The 18034-nt window shown below is 51.6% G+C and overlaps 1 protein-coding gene and 1 non-coding gene across 2 annotated transcripts; both read right to left on the minus strand.

Moving 5' to 3' along the window:
* Window positions 1-5466: 5466 nt before the first annotated feature.
* RPL18A (ribosomal protein L18a) lies at window positions 5467-8905 on the minus strand. The gene is made up of 5 exons (XM_034996979.1): window positions 8813-8905; window positions 7330-7509; window positions 6591-6720; window positions 5834-5943; window positions 5467-5614 (listed from the first exon to the last, which is right to left on the minus strand). The coding sequence occupies exons 1-5, from the start codon at window positions 8828-8830 to the stop codon at window positions 5522-5524; spliced, it is 531 nt and encodes a 176-aa protein (XP_034852870.1). The 5' UTR covers window positions 8831-8905; the 3' UTR covers window positions 5467-5521.
* Window positions 6086-6218, minus strand: LOC118006134. The gene has a single exon (XR_004677964.1). It is a non-coding gene; the product is annotated as a small nucleolar RNA SNORA68 (small nucleolar RNA).
* Window positions 8906-18034: the final 9129 nt, after the last annotated feature.

Below are 18034 nucleotides of genomic sequence, written 5' to 3' on the forward strand. Positions count from 1 at the left end.
CATAATACGAGCCTGGCACAGAGTAAAGCCTTCATTCATTCATGTCTTCATTCATTTGTTGTTTCCTGTGCCAAACACTCACGGAGCGTCTGTCCTGGGCCAGGTGTTAAGTGTATAATGGAGGTCATGGGGGAGGGACTGTCAGTGGCCTCGAATCCGAATAAATGGGGGGGCCCAGGACTCCTTGGGAGGGAGTGTCTGACATGGTCCCCCATCGCGCAAATGAGGAGATCCAGGTTGGGGAGGGGAAATCCCTTGCCTGGGGTCATGCCACCAAGGGACCCAGACACTGTCGTCTTGGGCCCTTCGCTGGTGGACTTGAGGGACTTTGGCCTCTGGAGGCTCTGACCTCTGGGTTCCAGTCCCGAAACGGGGTTCCCTCTTCCACAAGCGGGAGGGATCTAAGACCTCCGCCGGGTTGAACCCGAGGGCCCTGGAGTCCGGTCCAAGCCTCTGCCGCCTCCTGGTGGTCTCCGGCCAACACGCGACACTCCAGTTTGGTCCAGCATCTCCCAAGCATCCCTTCGTGCCCCCTCCCAACCCCACCCCCGGCTCTCGCTCTCCGCGCGCTGGGCGCGGCCGGCCTGCACTCCCCCCACCCCGGGACTGCGATAGGGCGGCTGACACCCGCCGTTGCCCGCCAATATGCACTCCGCCACCCCGGCCAGGAGGGTGCGGAGAGGGCACTGAGTTCCTTTTCCTTCCCCCGCCTTCATTTTTTTCCAGGCCCGTATGCGCTGCACCCATCTGGAGAATCTGGTGGGAAAGGATAAATCCTGGAGGGGATTCCCTTCCCGAAAAGCCACGCAAGCGAATGCAAATATATGCAAATTGTTGCAGTGCGCACAAACCCGGTCCTCCCTCCCCAGGGAGGTTCTGGGAGTGGCTACCATCCCCACTGCCAGCCTGTCTCTTCCTCTGTGAGGTGGGAGGCTACAGACTGACGCTTGGGCTGAGGCCCGATCATTGAGCACCTACTGTGTGCAGGACCATGCACCTGCTGCTGGGGACACAGCAGGATCACAGGCACTTGACAATGACCAAGCCAGGAGGTGAACACACATTTCCGAAGCTGATGGTTGAGGAGTGAAGCAAAGTCAGAGAGGGAGCTGGCCTGGCGGACGACTTTATGTGGGCCTCTGGGAGGGGAACTCTTGGAGGAGGTGAGTGCAGACCTGGCAGGCAGAGGTTGAGCCAAGCTTGGAGAGATGCAGGGGGAACAGCCAGTGCAAAGGCCCTGAGGTCAAGTGGAGTGAGCAGAGTGAGTGAGGACAGCGAAGGCCACAAGGGACCTTGAGCCTTGGCCAAGGGTGTGGATTTTATTCTGAGGGCGCTGGGGGGCCACTGGAGAGTTTGGAGCCAGAGGGACTTAATGAGATTTATAGACTCTGAAAAGCCCGCCATGTCCATGGCAGCGACCGTGGGGTGGGGATGGATTCAGAACGTGTTCTGGAATTCCAGGATTTGACAGGAGGCCCAGAGTTGGGAACCCTGAGGGGTGGGTGGGACCCTCTTCTCTGGGGTTGGAGGGGTACAGGAAGTGGGTTGGGGAGATGCAGTGGCACCTTCCCCGACTGTACAGTTCCCATATGGGCAGAGGGCAGGCAGGACCCCGTTGGTGAAGGGGGAGGGGCAGGGAGCTCCCTGACGGCCCGCAGCTGCAGTCTGAGCACCCAGGGCAGGAACGTCAGGGTGTTGCATGGCTATTGGCTGTGCGCACCCCTGCCTGCTGCCCGGGCACCCCCAGGGCTCTCATGGCTCCCTGGAGACATGGCAGGGGTCGGGGTGAGAGGCTGTGAGCTACTCTGGCTCCAGCATGACCTTCTGGGTGTCTGGTCTTGAACTTCTCCCTTGCACTCAGTAAAAGCAAACCACTTTTTTTTTTTTTTTTTTTTTTTAACATTTTATTTATTTGACAGAGAGACACAGCGAGAGAGGGAACACAGCTGGGGGAGTGGAAGAGGGAGAAGCAGGCTTCCCGCGGAGCAGGGAGCCCGATGCGGGGCTCGATCCCAGGACCCTGGGATCATTACCTGAGCTGAAGGCAGATGCTTAACCCACTGAGCCACCCGGGTGCCCCAAAAGCAAACCATTCTTACTAATGGTGCTGTAGCTTCCTGTGAGAGTCCACCATTCTTAAGTCCTGAGGATCCCAACAGTGATTCTAGGATTCCATGATTCTCAGGTAGTCTCTCCTGGTTTTAGGATCCAGGTCAGGTCTTCTGGGGCCCCTGCCTGTCTTGTCTTGCCTTAGTGCCTGCCTGCCCTTGCCAGATAGTCCTGACTCAGGAGCCCCTGGGGTACAGGGAGGGGCAGCTTGTGATCTCTCCCCCAGGGCTCCCAGTCCTGCCAGGAATGGCACCTGAACAAACACAGGGACAGGGCCTGGGAGCACCCAGCCAACCAGAGGGGTGTCAGCGATCCCGGAGGCAGGGGCCTTGTGGGCCTCACACCAAAGGGCTCATTATCTTATCTCGGGTTTTTGTTCTTCTTCTGCTTGGTTCACGCACCTCAACGATCTCTGCAGAGAGCTCAGTTCAGCAGTCCCCATCTCCAGCCAGCGTCCTGGCAACTGCTCTGTGCAGGGTTTGGTGGGGGGGAGAGGGGGAGATGCCCAGGTGGATGGTTACATGGTAGAGGGGTCCGTGGGCGGGGTGGGTGGATGACTAGATATAAGTTAGGGAGCTGGCGCTCACTCATCTTCAGTTCAAAGGTGCCTCAATAAGGGACTGAACCCACCCTTTGGCTGGTTGGGGCAGAGCCCTCCCACCTGGTTCCCAGGCTGTAACATGGATGAAGCCTTGATGAAGACCCAAGGTGGGGATGGGGGTGCACAGTGGGCCTTTGTGGGGCCGGGACCTTCCACTTTCCTGGTGACATATCCTATCTCTAGTTCATCTTAAGTCTTCCCACACCCAGAACCAACCCTGCCTTACACAGGAAGAAACTAAAGCTGAGTGGGTAGTGACCTGCCCCAGGCACAACCATTAGGGCCCACCTCAGGGCCAAGTCACGAGTGACGAAGGAGAGCCTCCAGATTACAGCCGAAGCAGGACTGGTGTTTCCTTCTCCCCTTTTCTCATCACACAGACACAGGGTCAGATACTCAAAGTCCTTCTACCTTGCTGCTCCAGTGTGGCTTCTTAATGGCCAAAGATGGCTGCTGGAGCACCAGACATTGTGCCTATATTCCAGCCAGATGAGTATTTCCTGGAAATGGCACACATTGCTACTGCTAATATCACATGGTTACCCCTAAATGCAAAGAAGGCTGGGAAATGTATTTTCGTGGGTGGCATCTAGATATGGACATCCTGTTACCGAGGAAGGAGTATTTGGGGGCAACTAGAGGTTTCTGCCTTAAGCCATAAAAGATTAATACCAACAAGGCAAAAAATTCAAAAATTCTAGCCTGGCCCCAAAATATACCTTAAAAAACATCAAGTGCCCTGGAAGAAAGAATTTGCACCATATTTGGGGGAAAACATGTATTTTTTTTTTCCACGTTTTTGCACCACATATGAAAGGTTGTTGGTTTTTTTTAAAGATTTTATTTATTTATTTGAGACAGAGAAAATGAGATACAGAGAGCATGAGGGAGGAGGGTCAGAGGGAGAAGCAGACTCCCTGCCGAGCAGGGAGCCCGATGGGGGACTCGATCCCGGGACTCCAGGATCATGACCTGAGCCGAAGGCAGTCGCTTAACCGACTGAGCCACCCAGGCGCCCATGAAAGGAGCTTTTACAAAACAGTAAGTTAAAAATGACCAGCAACCCCATAAAGGAGCCAAGGCCAAACAAATTGAGAGAAGTGCCTGCTTCCTAAGAAGAAAAGGCAAATATAAATCCCCAAGATGGGATTTTTTTTTTCAGCCATCGAAGTTTGCTTCTTATTAAATGCTATTGGGAGAGTAAATTGGTATGCCTGCGGGGTGGTGGTAGGGATCTTGGCAGGGTCAAAAATAAAAAACCTGGGTCTAGGAATGCCAGACCCAGGAGATTATCACTGTCCTTCCGCCATGTGGACGAACAAAGGGAAGGATATTCAAAGGCTGTCCCTACCCTTTTCTGGGTCTGACTTCTTGAACCGGGGCCAAGCAGGGACACAGAAAAGCCACTGTCCCTGGAATACACGTGTGTATTCTTCAGGGAGGCGAAACCAGTGATGATCTGGAACGGAACAGTCCAGTCAGGAGGCTCAGCAAGTGCAAAGGCGTGGAGGTGGGAAGGAACGGTTTCAGAGCAGTGGGCAAAGCAGCCAATGCAGGTCCAGGAAGCCAGGTACCCTGTCCTCGGGACTTTGGGGAAGCGGCTGGCTGTGCCCCAGCTCTGCCTCGGGCACCTCTCCAAACATAGGTGGGGTCTGAAGTGATCTGGTTTTCTGGAAACCACCGGGACTGATCATGCCAATGAGCCACCCCCACCTCAAGTGGGGGAAGAGAGGCTGGACCCTGGCCTGGGACACTCCAGGCCTGACTGCTCCCCAGACCCCCACTCCACGCTGCCTTCTTGCTCCCTGGGTTTCTTCCCATTCCATGGCTCTCTGGAATAGAAGGCAGATCTTGATTGACCTTTGCCCCCAGGGCCTATAGTTGTCACACTCCAAGTATCGTCAACTGAGTAAATCTGCCGAGTGCCCTTTCTGATGAGGACTCACTCAGTGGGCCAGAGCTGCCAAGGTCACACACCAAGGACAGACGCTTCCCAAGATCTGCCCTCCTAGCTGTGCTTCAGCCTCCTGATTGAGGGGCTCAGCCAGCGTGGGGTTAGCTTCATGCCTGGAACTCTCCAGGGCCTCAAGTGGTTTCTTGGAGACAGATACCCATGGTGAGCCCTTGACTTTCTGGGGCAGGATCAGGGAGTCCTTCAAGGGGCCCCCACCTAGTAAAGGAGGAACCACCACAGCAGAGCATGCTCATGGCCCTCTCCGGCGTCCCCTGGTGTCTGCTCTGAGGATCCTGGAACCAAAGACAGGTTCTGAGCCTGGAGGGAAGAGGGGAAATCCCACAGGTGGACCAAAACCAACCCCATCATCCTGACTTCTTCTAGGCATCTAACATCTGATGGCCACATCTTACCCAAACCGTGGCGGCTGGGGGCGGGAAAGCTGAGGCCTGTGTCTAACATGGAAGATGGGATAGGTTTAGGGGCCAAACCTTGTGGCCTGCAAGGCATCCCAAAGCTCACAGGGGAGGGCCACCTGATGGGGCTGAAAACCAGGCCTTCTGGCTCTAAGACCCTGCCCGTGACAGCCCCTTGCTGGATGAAGCCCTGGGGAGCTAAGTGGGCAGGAGGGAGCTTGGGGGTGTGGGCTTTGCCATTCTTGGGGCTCCCCTTCTGGAGAAATCAGGTGCCTGGGCCCCACTTCGAGAGAGGAGGACCCCTCCCCAAGCAGAGAACTCACAGCTTGGCTGTGCCCTTTTGAGTTCTGCAGGGCATACAAAGAAAACAAGAGTGTCTGAGCACCTTGGTTTTCCCAAAGAGTTTATTTGAGCAGACCTGGAGACAGGGAGGCTCTGCATCTAAAAGAAGGTGTTGGGCCTCTTGGTGGTGAAGCGTGGCTTGTGCTGGCGACGCAGGACCCGGTGGGGCAGCGGGAACTTGATCTTGGAGTCCTGCAATAAGGACAGGTGGGTGAGGGGGGTGGAAGCCTCTCAACCTTGTCTTCCAGGGGCCACTGAGGTGTGGCCACCCCCCACCAGGCTCCTGCGTCAAACCCAGTGCCTCCCTGTAGCTCCCAAGGCTGGGGGATAGAGGAGCAGCTGGGCCAGCTCCATGTTCCAGGGGAGCCCCCCTCTGCCAAGCCCACCCAGCAGGGCCCCCAGGGCACTCACGTGGAACTGCTTGACGGCTGGTCGGCGGCACTTGCTGGCTGCAATCTCCTCCACCTTCATGATCTGGATCGAGTGGGCCCGGGCACGGTGTCGGGCGCCCATGTCTCTGTCTGCAGGGAAGGAGGTAGGGCGAATGTGCACCCCGGGGTCTGGGCATTCCTCAAACCTCCCATCAAGTGCTGGTCTAGAGGAACCCCAACTTGGGGACTGGGTGGCCATAGTCTCTGGCCCCAGCAGGCACTGGCTTATCAGGCATGTAGAACCTCCAAATTCACTTTGAGGGGCACAGCCACAGCCCCCCAAAGGCGACGAGATCCACTTGCTGTTAGCACCTCTGTTTAAACCGCTGCTATGAGAAGCAGCAGTTCTTGGGTTGAGGTGCTTGGGTTTGGGCCCTGGCAGGTCACTCGCCCTAGGAGCACCTGGGGTTACTAGCACCAGATCCCCACAGACAAGGCCTGGGCTAGACTCTGGGTGGGAATTACAGCTGCACGAGTGATGGACCCCAAAGGTCCACCTGCTGCCAGGTTCCAGAAAAAGATGCACCTGGAGCATCCTCTCCACAACCGCCCCTATGCAAACACCTCTTCTGTGTCCCCCACGAGCACCCCTGGACTCCCCACCCCCCTAATCCCAGAAGCCTCTGGCATTTGCCCTGCCTCAGTCTGCGGGGAGAGAGGGGCGCAGGCCGACTGGGCTGCAGATGCCTGCAACAGGAATCTAAGTGGGGCACTGGGCGCAGGACCCGGCGCCTTACAGCACTGGGTGACGGCGCCCGCCGTGGTCAGGTCCCGGTACTCCCGGTACATGTTGTGGGTGCCGCTGCGTGAGTCATAGCGCAGCCAGATGCCGAAGTTCTTCACCCGCAAGGGGGATTTCTCGAACACCTAGATGCCAAAGACACTGGCTGAAGCAAGGGTGCCGAGCAGGCTTCGACCTGGCTCCGACCCTTGCTGATCCTCTGCCCCAGGCCTCTCTTGCGCCTGTTTCCCAGTCCTCAAATCTGAGAGCGCAGGAAGGCAATCTGCTGTCCTGGACAAATTCCCACGGCAACAGTAGGGCGTACACAGCTGTCCAGGCCGGCACACTTCCCCCATGTGGACCACCAGCTCAACTCCTCCCAAACACTACTCTCCCAAGACTATCTGGGCCCCAAAGCAGCTGCCACCCAGTGCAGCAGTATGATGCAGAGCCCAGCGCCCATCACAGCAAACGTGCCCGGGTGACAGCACCTCTCCCCACTTCACACGAGGCCCGGCGAAGGTGCTGGCCTCAGCCAAGGTGTCCAAGCATGCCAGCCACACACTTCCTGGGCCCTGGGCTCTCTCATCAGGAAAAGGGCACTGAGGTATCCATCCCATCCCAACCTAGGGCTTAATTACACAGGCGAATAAGCCAGGGGTTATGAAGTCCGGGAACTCTGTGGGGTGAGGAATGCCCCCACAGGAAGGTGTAAATCCACTCCAGACCCCACCCTGTTCTCAGACTCCCCGTACCTGCCCACAGTAAACAATTTCCCCCGAAGACTTCTTCATCTTTTTCAGCTGAGACACAAAGTACCAGAAGCGGGACTTGGCGACGACGTGATTAGGTGCAAAGATTCGCATGCGATACAGGGGCGGAGTGCGACATTTGGGGGTGGGCAGGCAGCGCCCCACTACCTTGTACTCTCGCAGCTGAAACAGAAACAGGGGTGAAGTGGGGCCCAACCCAGAGCCCTGAGGCAACTGTGAAGATTCACCTTACTCCCTTTCTCGAGCCTGGTGATAACTGGAATCAGGAGAGCGAAAATAGACTGTCCCATCACAGGGCATCCATGTGGAATCCCGGTGACTGCACTGTCCCAGCCTTCCCAGAACAAGGATCGAGGGTGGGAGGATTAAGATGCCTGGGTACCCTTTGCCTTGGCTCGGGAAAGCTGGGCAGGGCTGTCAATCTCGCTGTCCTTCTCTTTCTGTTTATATTCCTGTGAAAAAAGCCGAAGCCTAAACCTGCAGGCTTCTTCCTCCACAGCCACTTTGCAGCTCACATCTTCCCAAAGTCCTCTTTCACTCTGGGGCCCTAAGAGAGTGACCAGCCTGGGATCTCACAGCCCACCCCAGGCAGAATGAGAACAAGAATCCAGTTCCCTCCCCAGCCCTGCTGCCATGGGACCTGCAGCTGCTTCAGTATTCCCAGCAGCAGCCCAAAGGGGTTTGGACTTCCCAGTGGACTCTACCTGTTTACACAGATGCAAAAACAAAGATGTCAGGCAGGCCCAAACACTGCAATATAGTACAAAGAACCCGCCCTCGTAAATGACTCGCCATGATTTTAGTAATATGAGGAGATAGCCCCAAATATCGCAAACTTGTCTCCTGCTCCCACCTCTCCATGTGACTAATCAGCCCCGCGGACCACCTGTTCAGGAGGGGACCGATGCAGCTGGCCCCTTTCCTAGCGTGGAAACTGAGGCTGGGGAGCTGTACAGGACCCACCCTGTTTCTCCCGAGGGCTTGCTCTTCCATCTCTGCACCACAGCGCCCTCTGATTTTACCAAGCACTAGTCACAGCGATAAAGTTCCCCGTGTCAGCTCGGGTTTACGGTTTTCTTCTACTTCTCACAACCCCGCCGGGAAGAAATATTAACGTTTCCTCCCACCACGTCCACTTTGCAAATGGGGAAACCGAGACTTGGAAAATCGACAAAGTCCCGTTGTTCGGAACGTCCAGGCCGCGCAACTTGTCCCTTCCCCTGGAAAGGAGACCCGGCCTCTCCGGCCCCCGCGATTTCCCGGCAGGCCGGGACCATGGCACCAGACTCCCCACGCGGCGCCCGCAATGGCCGCCATGTTGGCTGCACCTGGGGGCGATGGCGCGCGGCGGCGCGGGACCCAGCCAAGAGCGCGCTCCTGCTACGCGGCCCATGCCACCTGCCGGGGCCCCCGATTCGATCTGCACTGCACTCCCCGGCCCCGTGCCCCGCCGCGCTCGCCTTACTGTTCCCGAAGCCTTCATGGCGCACTCTCCGCTCTCGCCGCCACACAAAAAAGGAAGTGGCCGCTCTCGCGCAGCCGCTCACCAAGACTTCGTTGCCGGAAGTCCCGCCTCCTGGAGGCCGCATGCCCATTGGCTTCTCTTTCCGACGCTCAACAAGATTTGCCTTTTCATTGGCTCTAGGTCCACCAACCTTTCACAGTCCTTCCTTCCTCGGCAGCGAGACTACAACTCACAAAAGGGAGCTCCACTAGCCCCTCCCTTTCCACCATGGGCGTAAGGGAGCGTCGTGCGCGGCACGCCGGGAGTTGTAGGCACCCCGGGAGGTCTGGGTGGTAGTTTGAGCGTTGCACTTCCAGGGGATGCTCGCGGGTAGAATTTGTTTATTTCCTTACTGCTTTATATTCCATGAAGTGACTATTTTCTAGTGTAATATTTTAATTCTTTTAATGATTTTTTCTATATATATTTAATATTTTTTCTTTTAAGATTTATTTTTTTAAGTAATCTTGACACCCAAGATAGGGTTTGAACTCACAACCCCGAGATCAAGAGTCTCATGCCCCACCCATGAGCCCGCCAGGTCCCGGGACCCTACTATATTTTTTTAAGTTATTTCTTTAGTGGTTGCTCTAGGGCTTAACACACACATCTTAATTTAGAATCTCCTTCAAATTTATGCTGCCTTAATTTTAATGAGATTTAGAAATGTTACTCCTATATAATTCATTTCTTCTGCCCCCTTTTGTCTCATTGTTATTATTGTGCTATTATTGTTATACATATTACATCTATATATGTTGCAAACCTAACAATACATTGTTGGCAATTGTTACTTAAAATTGTAGAGCTGTTAAAGAATGTGAGAAAATAGAGGAGGGCAACTATGTATTCATAAAGTTTGTTATATTAATTTTATCCATTTGCACTTCTGGTTCTCTTCACTTGTTTTTGTGGATTAGTGTTACTACCTGGTGTCATTTCCTTATTCCTATACTTTGCTCACTTCCTTTGTAATTTATATATATTTTCATACAATTGCTTCTTAAAACAGTTAAGAGACCAAAAAATGCATTTGTGCTGCCTTTTTTTTTTTTTTAAGATTTTATTTATTTATTTGACAGAGAGACACACAGCGAGAGAGGGAACACAAGGAGGGGAAGTGGGAGAGGGAGAAGCAGGCTTCCTGCGGAGCAGGGATCATGACAAAGGCAGACGCTTAATGACTGAGCCACCCAGGCATCCTTGTGCCACCTTTTATAATTACAGAATTATCTTTGTGGTCTTCCATTTTTCATGAGTGTTAGAATTAACATCTAGGGTCTTTTCGCACATGGGCAGGAAATGAGTTAGTCAGTGCCTTCTTGAAAAATCGGAAAATTGGTTGGAGAGGAGGATGAGGGATGGAGTGTAGTCAGGGGACGAGGCCTGCCTCCTCCCGGCCCTGGACTCCCTTCCCTGCTCAGGACCACAGGCAATAGGCGACTCCCTCCGAACGACACTGCCGCGAGTGTCCACCAGGTGGCAGAAGGCCGGGCTGAGGCCAAGAGCCTGCACACTAGTGCGGGTGGGGAAGGCACAAGTTCATAACCCACAAATAGTTCCCAGGCGCATCATCTCTTTGGGCCTCAGTTTCCCCAACTGTCAGATGAGGCTAATAAGTCCCCAGCTCCTGGAGTTATGAGATTTAAATGGCGTATAATGTTTGGACTGGGGGAGGCAGGGGCCCTAGCCCTGGGGCTGTAGCGCTCCAGTGTGCTTGAACTGTTCTAGCTGGGCCTCAGTTTCCCCAGGCTGCAGTCAGGGAGTGGGAGAGTAGAAAGAGGTACTGGAAAACGAGAGCAGGCCCGCTGCACAAATCGAGTCTGGGAGGGCCAGAGAGGGGCCAGAGGAGGGGGAGCAGGGAGGGCAGGTGAGGAGAAGGGAGAAGGGAGGGGTAGGGAGAGGGAAGGAAGGGCCCCAGGCTCAGCTCCAGCCTTGGAGCCAGGCGCTTGTATCTCCAAGGCCTGGGTCAGGGTGACACCCTCAGCTGGAGCCGAAGGAGGAATCCGGGGGCGAGAGGGGGGGGGTGTTGTCTAAAGATTGTTAAGAAACTTTTCCCCCCCTTTTTGGCTCTGCTTGGTGAGTGCTGCCCTGGCCCCTGCCACGCCCCTGACCCTCCCTCCCAGATGCTCTGCTCCTGGCTGCCTCGGCCCGGCCTCCAGCCAAGCAGGGAGCCCAGCTGGGTCAACTGATCTGGGCTAGGCCCTCTCACTCACGGTCATTCAATCAGGCCAGCCATCCCTGGGCTCCCCTGTTCTCCCAGTCTTTCTTCTTCCGTTGGACCTTGAAGGTGCCCTTTCTTAATCCAGGCTCCTGGGCCACACCCGGCCTCACCCCAGCTTGGATCACCACCCTGGCGGTCATGGCCTGAGCTGCCCCGCCTTCCCCATCTGGGCTACCATCACCTCCATCTTTCCAGGGCTCCATGCACTGGCCCAAGATTCTGCTCCTGTCCCTTCATCCTGCAAACGCCCCCAAGACACTCACTGCCCTGGACTCCAGATGCCACATGTCCCCGGCCCTGGCCTCCTGCCCCTCCTCTCCTGCCCCTAATTGTTCCTGCTCCCAAATCGCCTAAGGCTCTTCCTCTGAATTCGATCATTCATTCATTCATTCCAATCATTCATTCGTTCATTCGAGTACCTCCATGTGCCAGGCATTGGGGACACACAGCAGTGATCAGGACAACCAAGAATTCCAGCCTGGTGAGAGCTGACATACTGTTGGGAGAAATGGACAAAAACAAGAGAAATAAGAAGAATGGGCACCACAGCAGAATGTGAGAAAAATAAACAGGAAGGGGGGGGTCTCTGTAGGCTCCATGCAACTATCGTCCCCCATCCCCAGCCAGGAGCCAGACCCCATTTCCCTTTTCTCAGCCTAATTGGGGGAGGATCCTAGGGCATTGTGAGTAGGGGAAGCAAGCCAAGCTGGAGACTCTTCTTTCCCAACAGTGGCCCCTCCTGAGCCTGTTTCCCCCTCGCCCCCCCCCCACAGGGGGGCTCACAATCCACGCCTCTGGGGTGGGTACAGGGATTAAATGGATTGCTCCGTGTGCAAAGCCATAGTGCACTTGTGAGCACTTGATGTGTTTGCTCTTCTCATGATCAATATGATTGCTTTGGTTCACAGTCAACTTCTGAACAGCAGCTCTCCTCATTCCTATTTCCTCTCCCATCCCATATGCTTACATATGTTCCCTTTTTTGATTAAACACTTACCTTTCAACACTATTACAAATACAAAGTTCAACAGGCATGAAAATGTAAATGACAACTATCTCTCTCTTTTGCCTACCATGGCTCCCGGGTGGCCACCACAGGAACAAGTTATGTAATTATGTTCATGTTTCCCTGCAAAGGGTCTCCGCATCGTCATCATCTCTTTCTACACAAAGCAAAGCTTCCTGCCCAGGCAGGTGTGCACCTTGCTCTTTCCTTCGCCAAGTATCCCGGAGGTCTTCCCACATTGTCAGCATTTCGCTGCCCTGTTCTTCTGCAGTGCTGAGAATGGCCAGAGTTTGTACAGCAAATTCCCTGTGCCTGGGCATTTGGGTCATTTGAGTCTGGTTGCTGTTACAGAGAATGCCATGATGAATCCACAGCCCTGTAGAGTAGGTATCACTCCTGGGAGGTTGATTTGCTGGAAGGAGCCTTGCTGGGTCCCAGGGCATTGTCTTCAGCTTCCGCCTGATTCCCTCTGTAGGCTTGGCCATTTCCACCCCTGACGGCAGCAATGAGAATCAGTGCAGACCCCTGAGAATAAACTGAAGTCTTACACTTTTCAGCTTTGTCAGTCTAACAGGTGGGAAAGAGCCCCTTGTGATTCCTCTCCACCCCCCACCTTTTCAATTTCTTTAAAAAAAGATTTTATTTATTTATTTATTTATATTTTTATTTTTTAAAGATTTTATTTATTTATTCATAAGAGACAGAGAGAGGCAGAAGGAGAAGCAGGCTCCCCGCTGAGCAGGGAACCCGATGCGGGGCTCGATCCCAGGACTCTGGGATCATGACCTGAGCCGAAGGCAGACGCTTAACCATCTGAGCCACCCAGGAGCCCAAGATTTTATTTATTTTTATTTGAGAGAGAGAGCAGGTGTGCACAGGAGTGGGGAGGGGGGCAGAGGGAGAGAGAGAGAAGGCAGACTCCCCTGCTGAGCAGGGAGCCTGCCCAGGGACTTGATCCCAGGAACCTGGGATCACGACCTGAGCTGAAGGCAGATGCTTAACTGACTGAGCCACCCAGGCGCCCCCCCTTTTCACCTTTATTAAGTGTAATTGGAGTTAGACTAAGTTGCACATATGTTAAGTGCATGCTTTGTGCAGTTTTGACAAGTGTGTAAATCTATGAAACCATGACCACAGTCAAGACGATGAACATATATCACCAACCCCACCAGTGTCCTGCATCCCTTTACAGCACCCCCTTCTCTGCATTTTTCATTGCCAGGCAACCTGATCTGCTTTCTGTCACTAAAAATAGTTTGCATGTTCCAGAATGTTATACGTAAGCTTTGTGCTTGGCTTCTTCCATTCAGCATGATGATTCTGAGAGTGTTCCAAGTAGTTGCATGTATCAGTAGTTCATTACCACTTTTTTTCTTTTAGAGAGAGAGAGAGAGAAAGAGAGAGAGAGAGAGAGCATGAGCACTTGTGCATGCGTGAGTAGGGGAGGGGCAGAGAGAGAGAGGGATAGAGAGACTCCCAAGCCGGCTCCACGCTCTGCACCAGCCCAGTGCCAGGCTCCATCTCAGGACCCTGAGATCATGACCTGAGCCGAAATCAAAAGCTGGATGCTTGGGGCGCCTGGGTGGCTCAGTTGTTAAGCATCTGCCTTCGGCTCAGGTCATGATCCTGGGGTCCTGGGATGGAGCCCTGCATCGGGCTTCTTGGTCAGCAGAGAGCCTGCTTCTCCTTCTGCCTCTGCTGCTCCTCCTGCTTGTGTGCTCTCTCTCTCTGACAAATAAATAAAATATTTTTTTAAAAATGAGTTTGGTTATTCTAGGTCCTTTGTAATTCTACATAAATTTTAAAGTTAGTGCCAGTTTCTGCAAAAAAAAAAAAAAAATCCCGCTGAATCAAAGATCAATTTGGGGAGAACTAACATCTTTTTTTTTTTTTTAGGTTTTTAAAAATTTATTTTTTAAAAGTTAACATGTGCATAAAAGGAAACTGAAAAACACAAGAAGCAAAGAACAAAGTCATCCATAATCACAAGCAGTTTACAGTCTGACTTCTAGGTCCCATGTGTGTATCTACATAAGTAAGTATTTTAATGTAATTAAGATTGTACAGTTATGTATCATGCTTTTTTATCACCATGAATATTTACCATTTCAAAGTCCCCAAACTTTGAGTATTTTGATAACCAAGAATACACTACACCAACTCCATCTGAAAGAAAAAAAAATGTAATCCTGCCTTTCTTGGCTACAAAAATTTCATAAAAGACAAAAATGGCAACAGGCGTCTAGATAAAGATATTGGCAGAGTTACAATTAAAATACCGCATTCCCTTAATGTTCAATTAAAACTGAGACAAAGTAAGAGTACACAACGTACAATGCTTCTAAAAAGAATTCATTATCCAATCTATACTATTCAAATATTAGCAAGGAGGTACGTTTCCATTGAATCAATTTATTCCTATAGTACAGCCAAAGAGACGCACACACATTAACAGTTATCATTACAGTGTAAATATGAACACATCCGCATACATCTCTCCCTCTATACTTCCTTCTGCCCCTCTGCTGCCAACCTAGTAAAGTCCTGACATGAGAACTAACATCTTAACAACACTGAGTCTGCCAATCAATGAACACGGTATATTTTTCAATTTATTTAGATCTTCTTGAATTTTGCCTGGTAATATCTGTAGTTTTTAGTGCAGAGATCTTAGACTTCTTTTGATATATTTACCCCTAGATATTTAATTTTTTCTGCTGCTGCAAATAGGATTTTTTTTTAAATTAAAAAAAATTTTTTAATTACATTTTCCAGTTGTTTGCTATTATATAAAAATATATAGTATAGGGGCGCTTGGGTGCTCAGTCGGTTAATCGTCTGCCTTCAGCTCAGGTCATGATTTCAGGGTCCTGGGATGGAGCCCGGCGTGGGGGCTCCCCGCTCAGTGGGGAGTCTGCTTCTCCCTCTCCCTCTGCCTACCACTCTGCTTACTTGTGCTCTCTCTCTCTGGCAAATAAATAAATAAAATCTTAAAAAAAGAATATAAAATATATAAGAATTCAGCTGAATTTTGTATATTTTTAACTTGTGAACATGCTAAATAAATTTATTAGTTCAGTAGTTACCATAGATTCCCTTGGATTTTTTACATATAAATAATCATATCATCTGCAAGTAGGAAGAGTTTTACTTCCTCCTTTCCAATCTTTATACACTTTATTTATTTTTCTAGCCTCATTGTAATAACTATGACCTCCAGAGGGATGTGGAATAGAAGTGGTGAAAATGGACATCCTGGTATTCTTTCCAATCTCAGCAGGAAACAATTCAGTCTTTGACACTGAGTAAAATATTACCCATAGCTTTTTTTGTAGATGCTTCTTATCAGTTTGAGGACGTTCCCATTTATACCTACTTTGCTAAAAGTTTTTATGACTAGGTGTTGAATTTGGTCAAATCTTTCCTATATCCATTGAAATGATCATATGGTTTCACTGTGCTTGAAATTTACATTTCTCCTAGTACGAATGAGGCTGACAATCTTTTTCTGTTTTTTGGGGGTTTTTTTAGATTTATTTATTTTAGAGAAAGAGTGAAAGAGAGAGAGAGTGCATGGGGCGGGGGTAGGGGCAGAGGGAGAGGGAGAGAGAATGCAAGCAGACTTCCACACTCAGTGTGGAGCCTGACACAGGGCTTGATCTCACAACCCTAAGACCATGACCTGAGCCGAAACCAAGAGTCAGACGCTTAACCGACTGCGCCACTCAGGTACCCCTCTTTTTCTGGGTTTAAGAACCATTCATATTTCATTTTCTGTGACTTCTGAGTTCATAGCCTGCTAAGTTATTGGCATTTTCTTATTGTTTTCTAGGAGGTGCTTGTATAATGAAGATATTTTATCCACGATATGAGTTCACATTTGTTTTCAGTTTCATTTGTTTATTCTTTGACTGCATTTATGGGCTTTTTGCCAGCAGAAAATTCGGGATGTTTATATCACTAAAGTTTCCACTTTGTTCTTCTTCTTTTTTTTTTTTAAGATTTATTTATTTATTTGAGAGAGAGAGAGAGAGAACAGGGGGAAGGGGCAGAGAGAACAGGAGAGAGAATCTCCAATAGACTCCACGCTGACTGTAGACCCTAACGTGGGGGTCGGTCCCAGGACCCCGAGGTTATGACCTGAGCCGAAACCAAGAGTCGGACACTCAACCGACTGATCCACCCAGGTGCCCCTCCAGTTTGTTCTTGAGCAAACTTTCTGGGCTCTGCCTCCCTGAAACTTCCTGATGGAGCCTTCACATACCCCTCTCTGGGGCCGAGGGTGTCACCTTTGTCCTAACCCTGTTCCCTTCCTGCTCATTCTCCAAAATACCACAGTGACCATCCTACTGGAGTTGTCAGGGGCCCAGAAACTCACTGTGCTCCCTGGAGGGCTGGGGTTCCACCTCAGGGCCAGGGATGGAAGTAACGTTTGCATTCCTCTCTGCTGAAGCCACACGGGAAGTAAAAGAAAAATGCTACAGCTAAGTCCCTGTGCAGCACTTCCTGCCCCTAGCCGGCTGTGGCTGAGGTTATACTCATCCCCTCCCTCCCCCGACAAGCCCCACTGATGCTTCCAAGCAAGTCTCAGAGCACTAAGTCCCTAACACCCTGCCCTTCAGAAACACTGTGACCTGGTCCAGTCTCCCAGCCTCTGCAGGAGCTCCCCTCACCTCCAGATCACTCTTTGGCTAATCCCACTTGTCCTTGGATTTCAGTATCAAAGCCATCTCCTCCAGGAAGCCCTCCTAGACTCAGGGCCTCTCCTAGCAGCCTGGCCCTGGGCCACTGGGACAATTATTGGGTTTAATTTTTTTTAAGTTTATTTATTTATTTAAGTAATCTCTACACCCAACATGGGACTTGAACTCATGACCTGGAGATCAAGAGTCGCATGGTTCTTCCGACTGAGCCAGCCAGGCACCCCTGGGTAATAATTTAATATCATCTCTCCCACTAGACTGTCAGCTCCACAGAGTACTGGTCTGCTCTGGTAGGTGCCCCATAAGTGTCTGTGGGTGATCGAACTAAAGTCAACAAAATACATACATGCCAAAGCCATTTTTGTGCCAGGACATGTGATGGGATTTTGGAGATGAAAGAGTCCTCTAAAATCTATTCCCCAAACTCTACTTTCTGGGGTAAGGACACTGGGCTGGGTCTCACCGGGATGCTGCCCTAGCCTCCTGCCTCCTCCACTCACGACAACTTCAGGGGCGTGAAAAAATGATCAGACCTGACCCCTGCTCACCGCTCTACTCCCCCCCCACTTCTTACCTCTTTCTGTCATTCCTGCCTCCTCTCTGCTCAAACTGCTCACCTCACTCTACCTCAGGGCCTTTGCACTTGAGGTGCCCACCACTGGGCATGCTCTTTCCTTGTCCTACTTCAGATCCCGACTCAATTAATCATGACCTCTGCACAGAGGTCCCCCCACTGCCACAACCCTCCCCCCCCAGCCCCAGTCTGTGCCATCACTCTGCTTTTCTTTCTTTTTTTTTTTTTAAGATTTTATTTATTTATTTGACAGAGAGAGACACAGAGAGAGAGGGAACACAAGCAGGGGGAGTGGGAGAGAGAGAAGCAGGCTTCCTGCCAAGCAGGGAGCCCGATGCAGGGCACAATCCCAGGACCCTGGGATCATGACCTGAGCCAAAGGCAGACATTTAAGGACTGAGCCACCCAGGCGCCCCCTGCTTTTCTTTGTTATCCTTAATTAGTAATTGTCTCCCTGGCAGACCAGAAGGTGAGGTGAGCCTGTTTCTAGGGCGGGGTGTAGGGCATGGTGCACAGAAGGGGCCTGTTATTCCTCCTAGGGTCTCATGGGAGAAACACCCAGAAGAACTTGACCTTTGGGGCAACTTTCCTGCCTCCTTCCTGGGTAGATCAAGCCCAGTTCCCTTCTCTGGGTGCAAAATTAGTTCAGCCTGAATACCCAACCCAGATGTGCCTC

Source organism: Mirounga leonina, unplaced genomic scaffold (assembly GCF_011800145.1).
Source record: "Mirounga leonina isolate KUSES-001 unplaced genomic scaffold, KU_Mleo_1.0 Mir_94, whole genome shotgun sequence".
NCBI classification, from domain to species: Eukaryota; Metazoa; Chordata; class Mammalia; order Carnivora; family Phocidae; genus Mirounga; species Mirounga leonina.

Excerpts from the sequence above, each read along its gene's own strand:
- RPL18A (XM_034996979.1), bottom strand. Across the intron at positions 6,721-7,329 it reads AAATTGTTTACTGTGGGCAG|GTGTTCGAGAAATCCCCCTT; the intron begins GTACGGGGAGTC and ends TTTGGCATCTAG. Across the intron at positions 5,944-6,590 it reads GGGCGCCGTCACCCAGTGCT|ACAGAGACATGGGCGCCCGA; the intron begins GTAAGGCGCCGG and ends CCTTCCCTGCAG.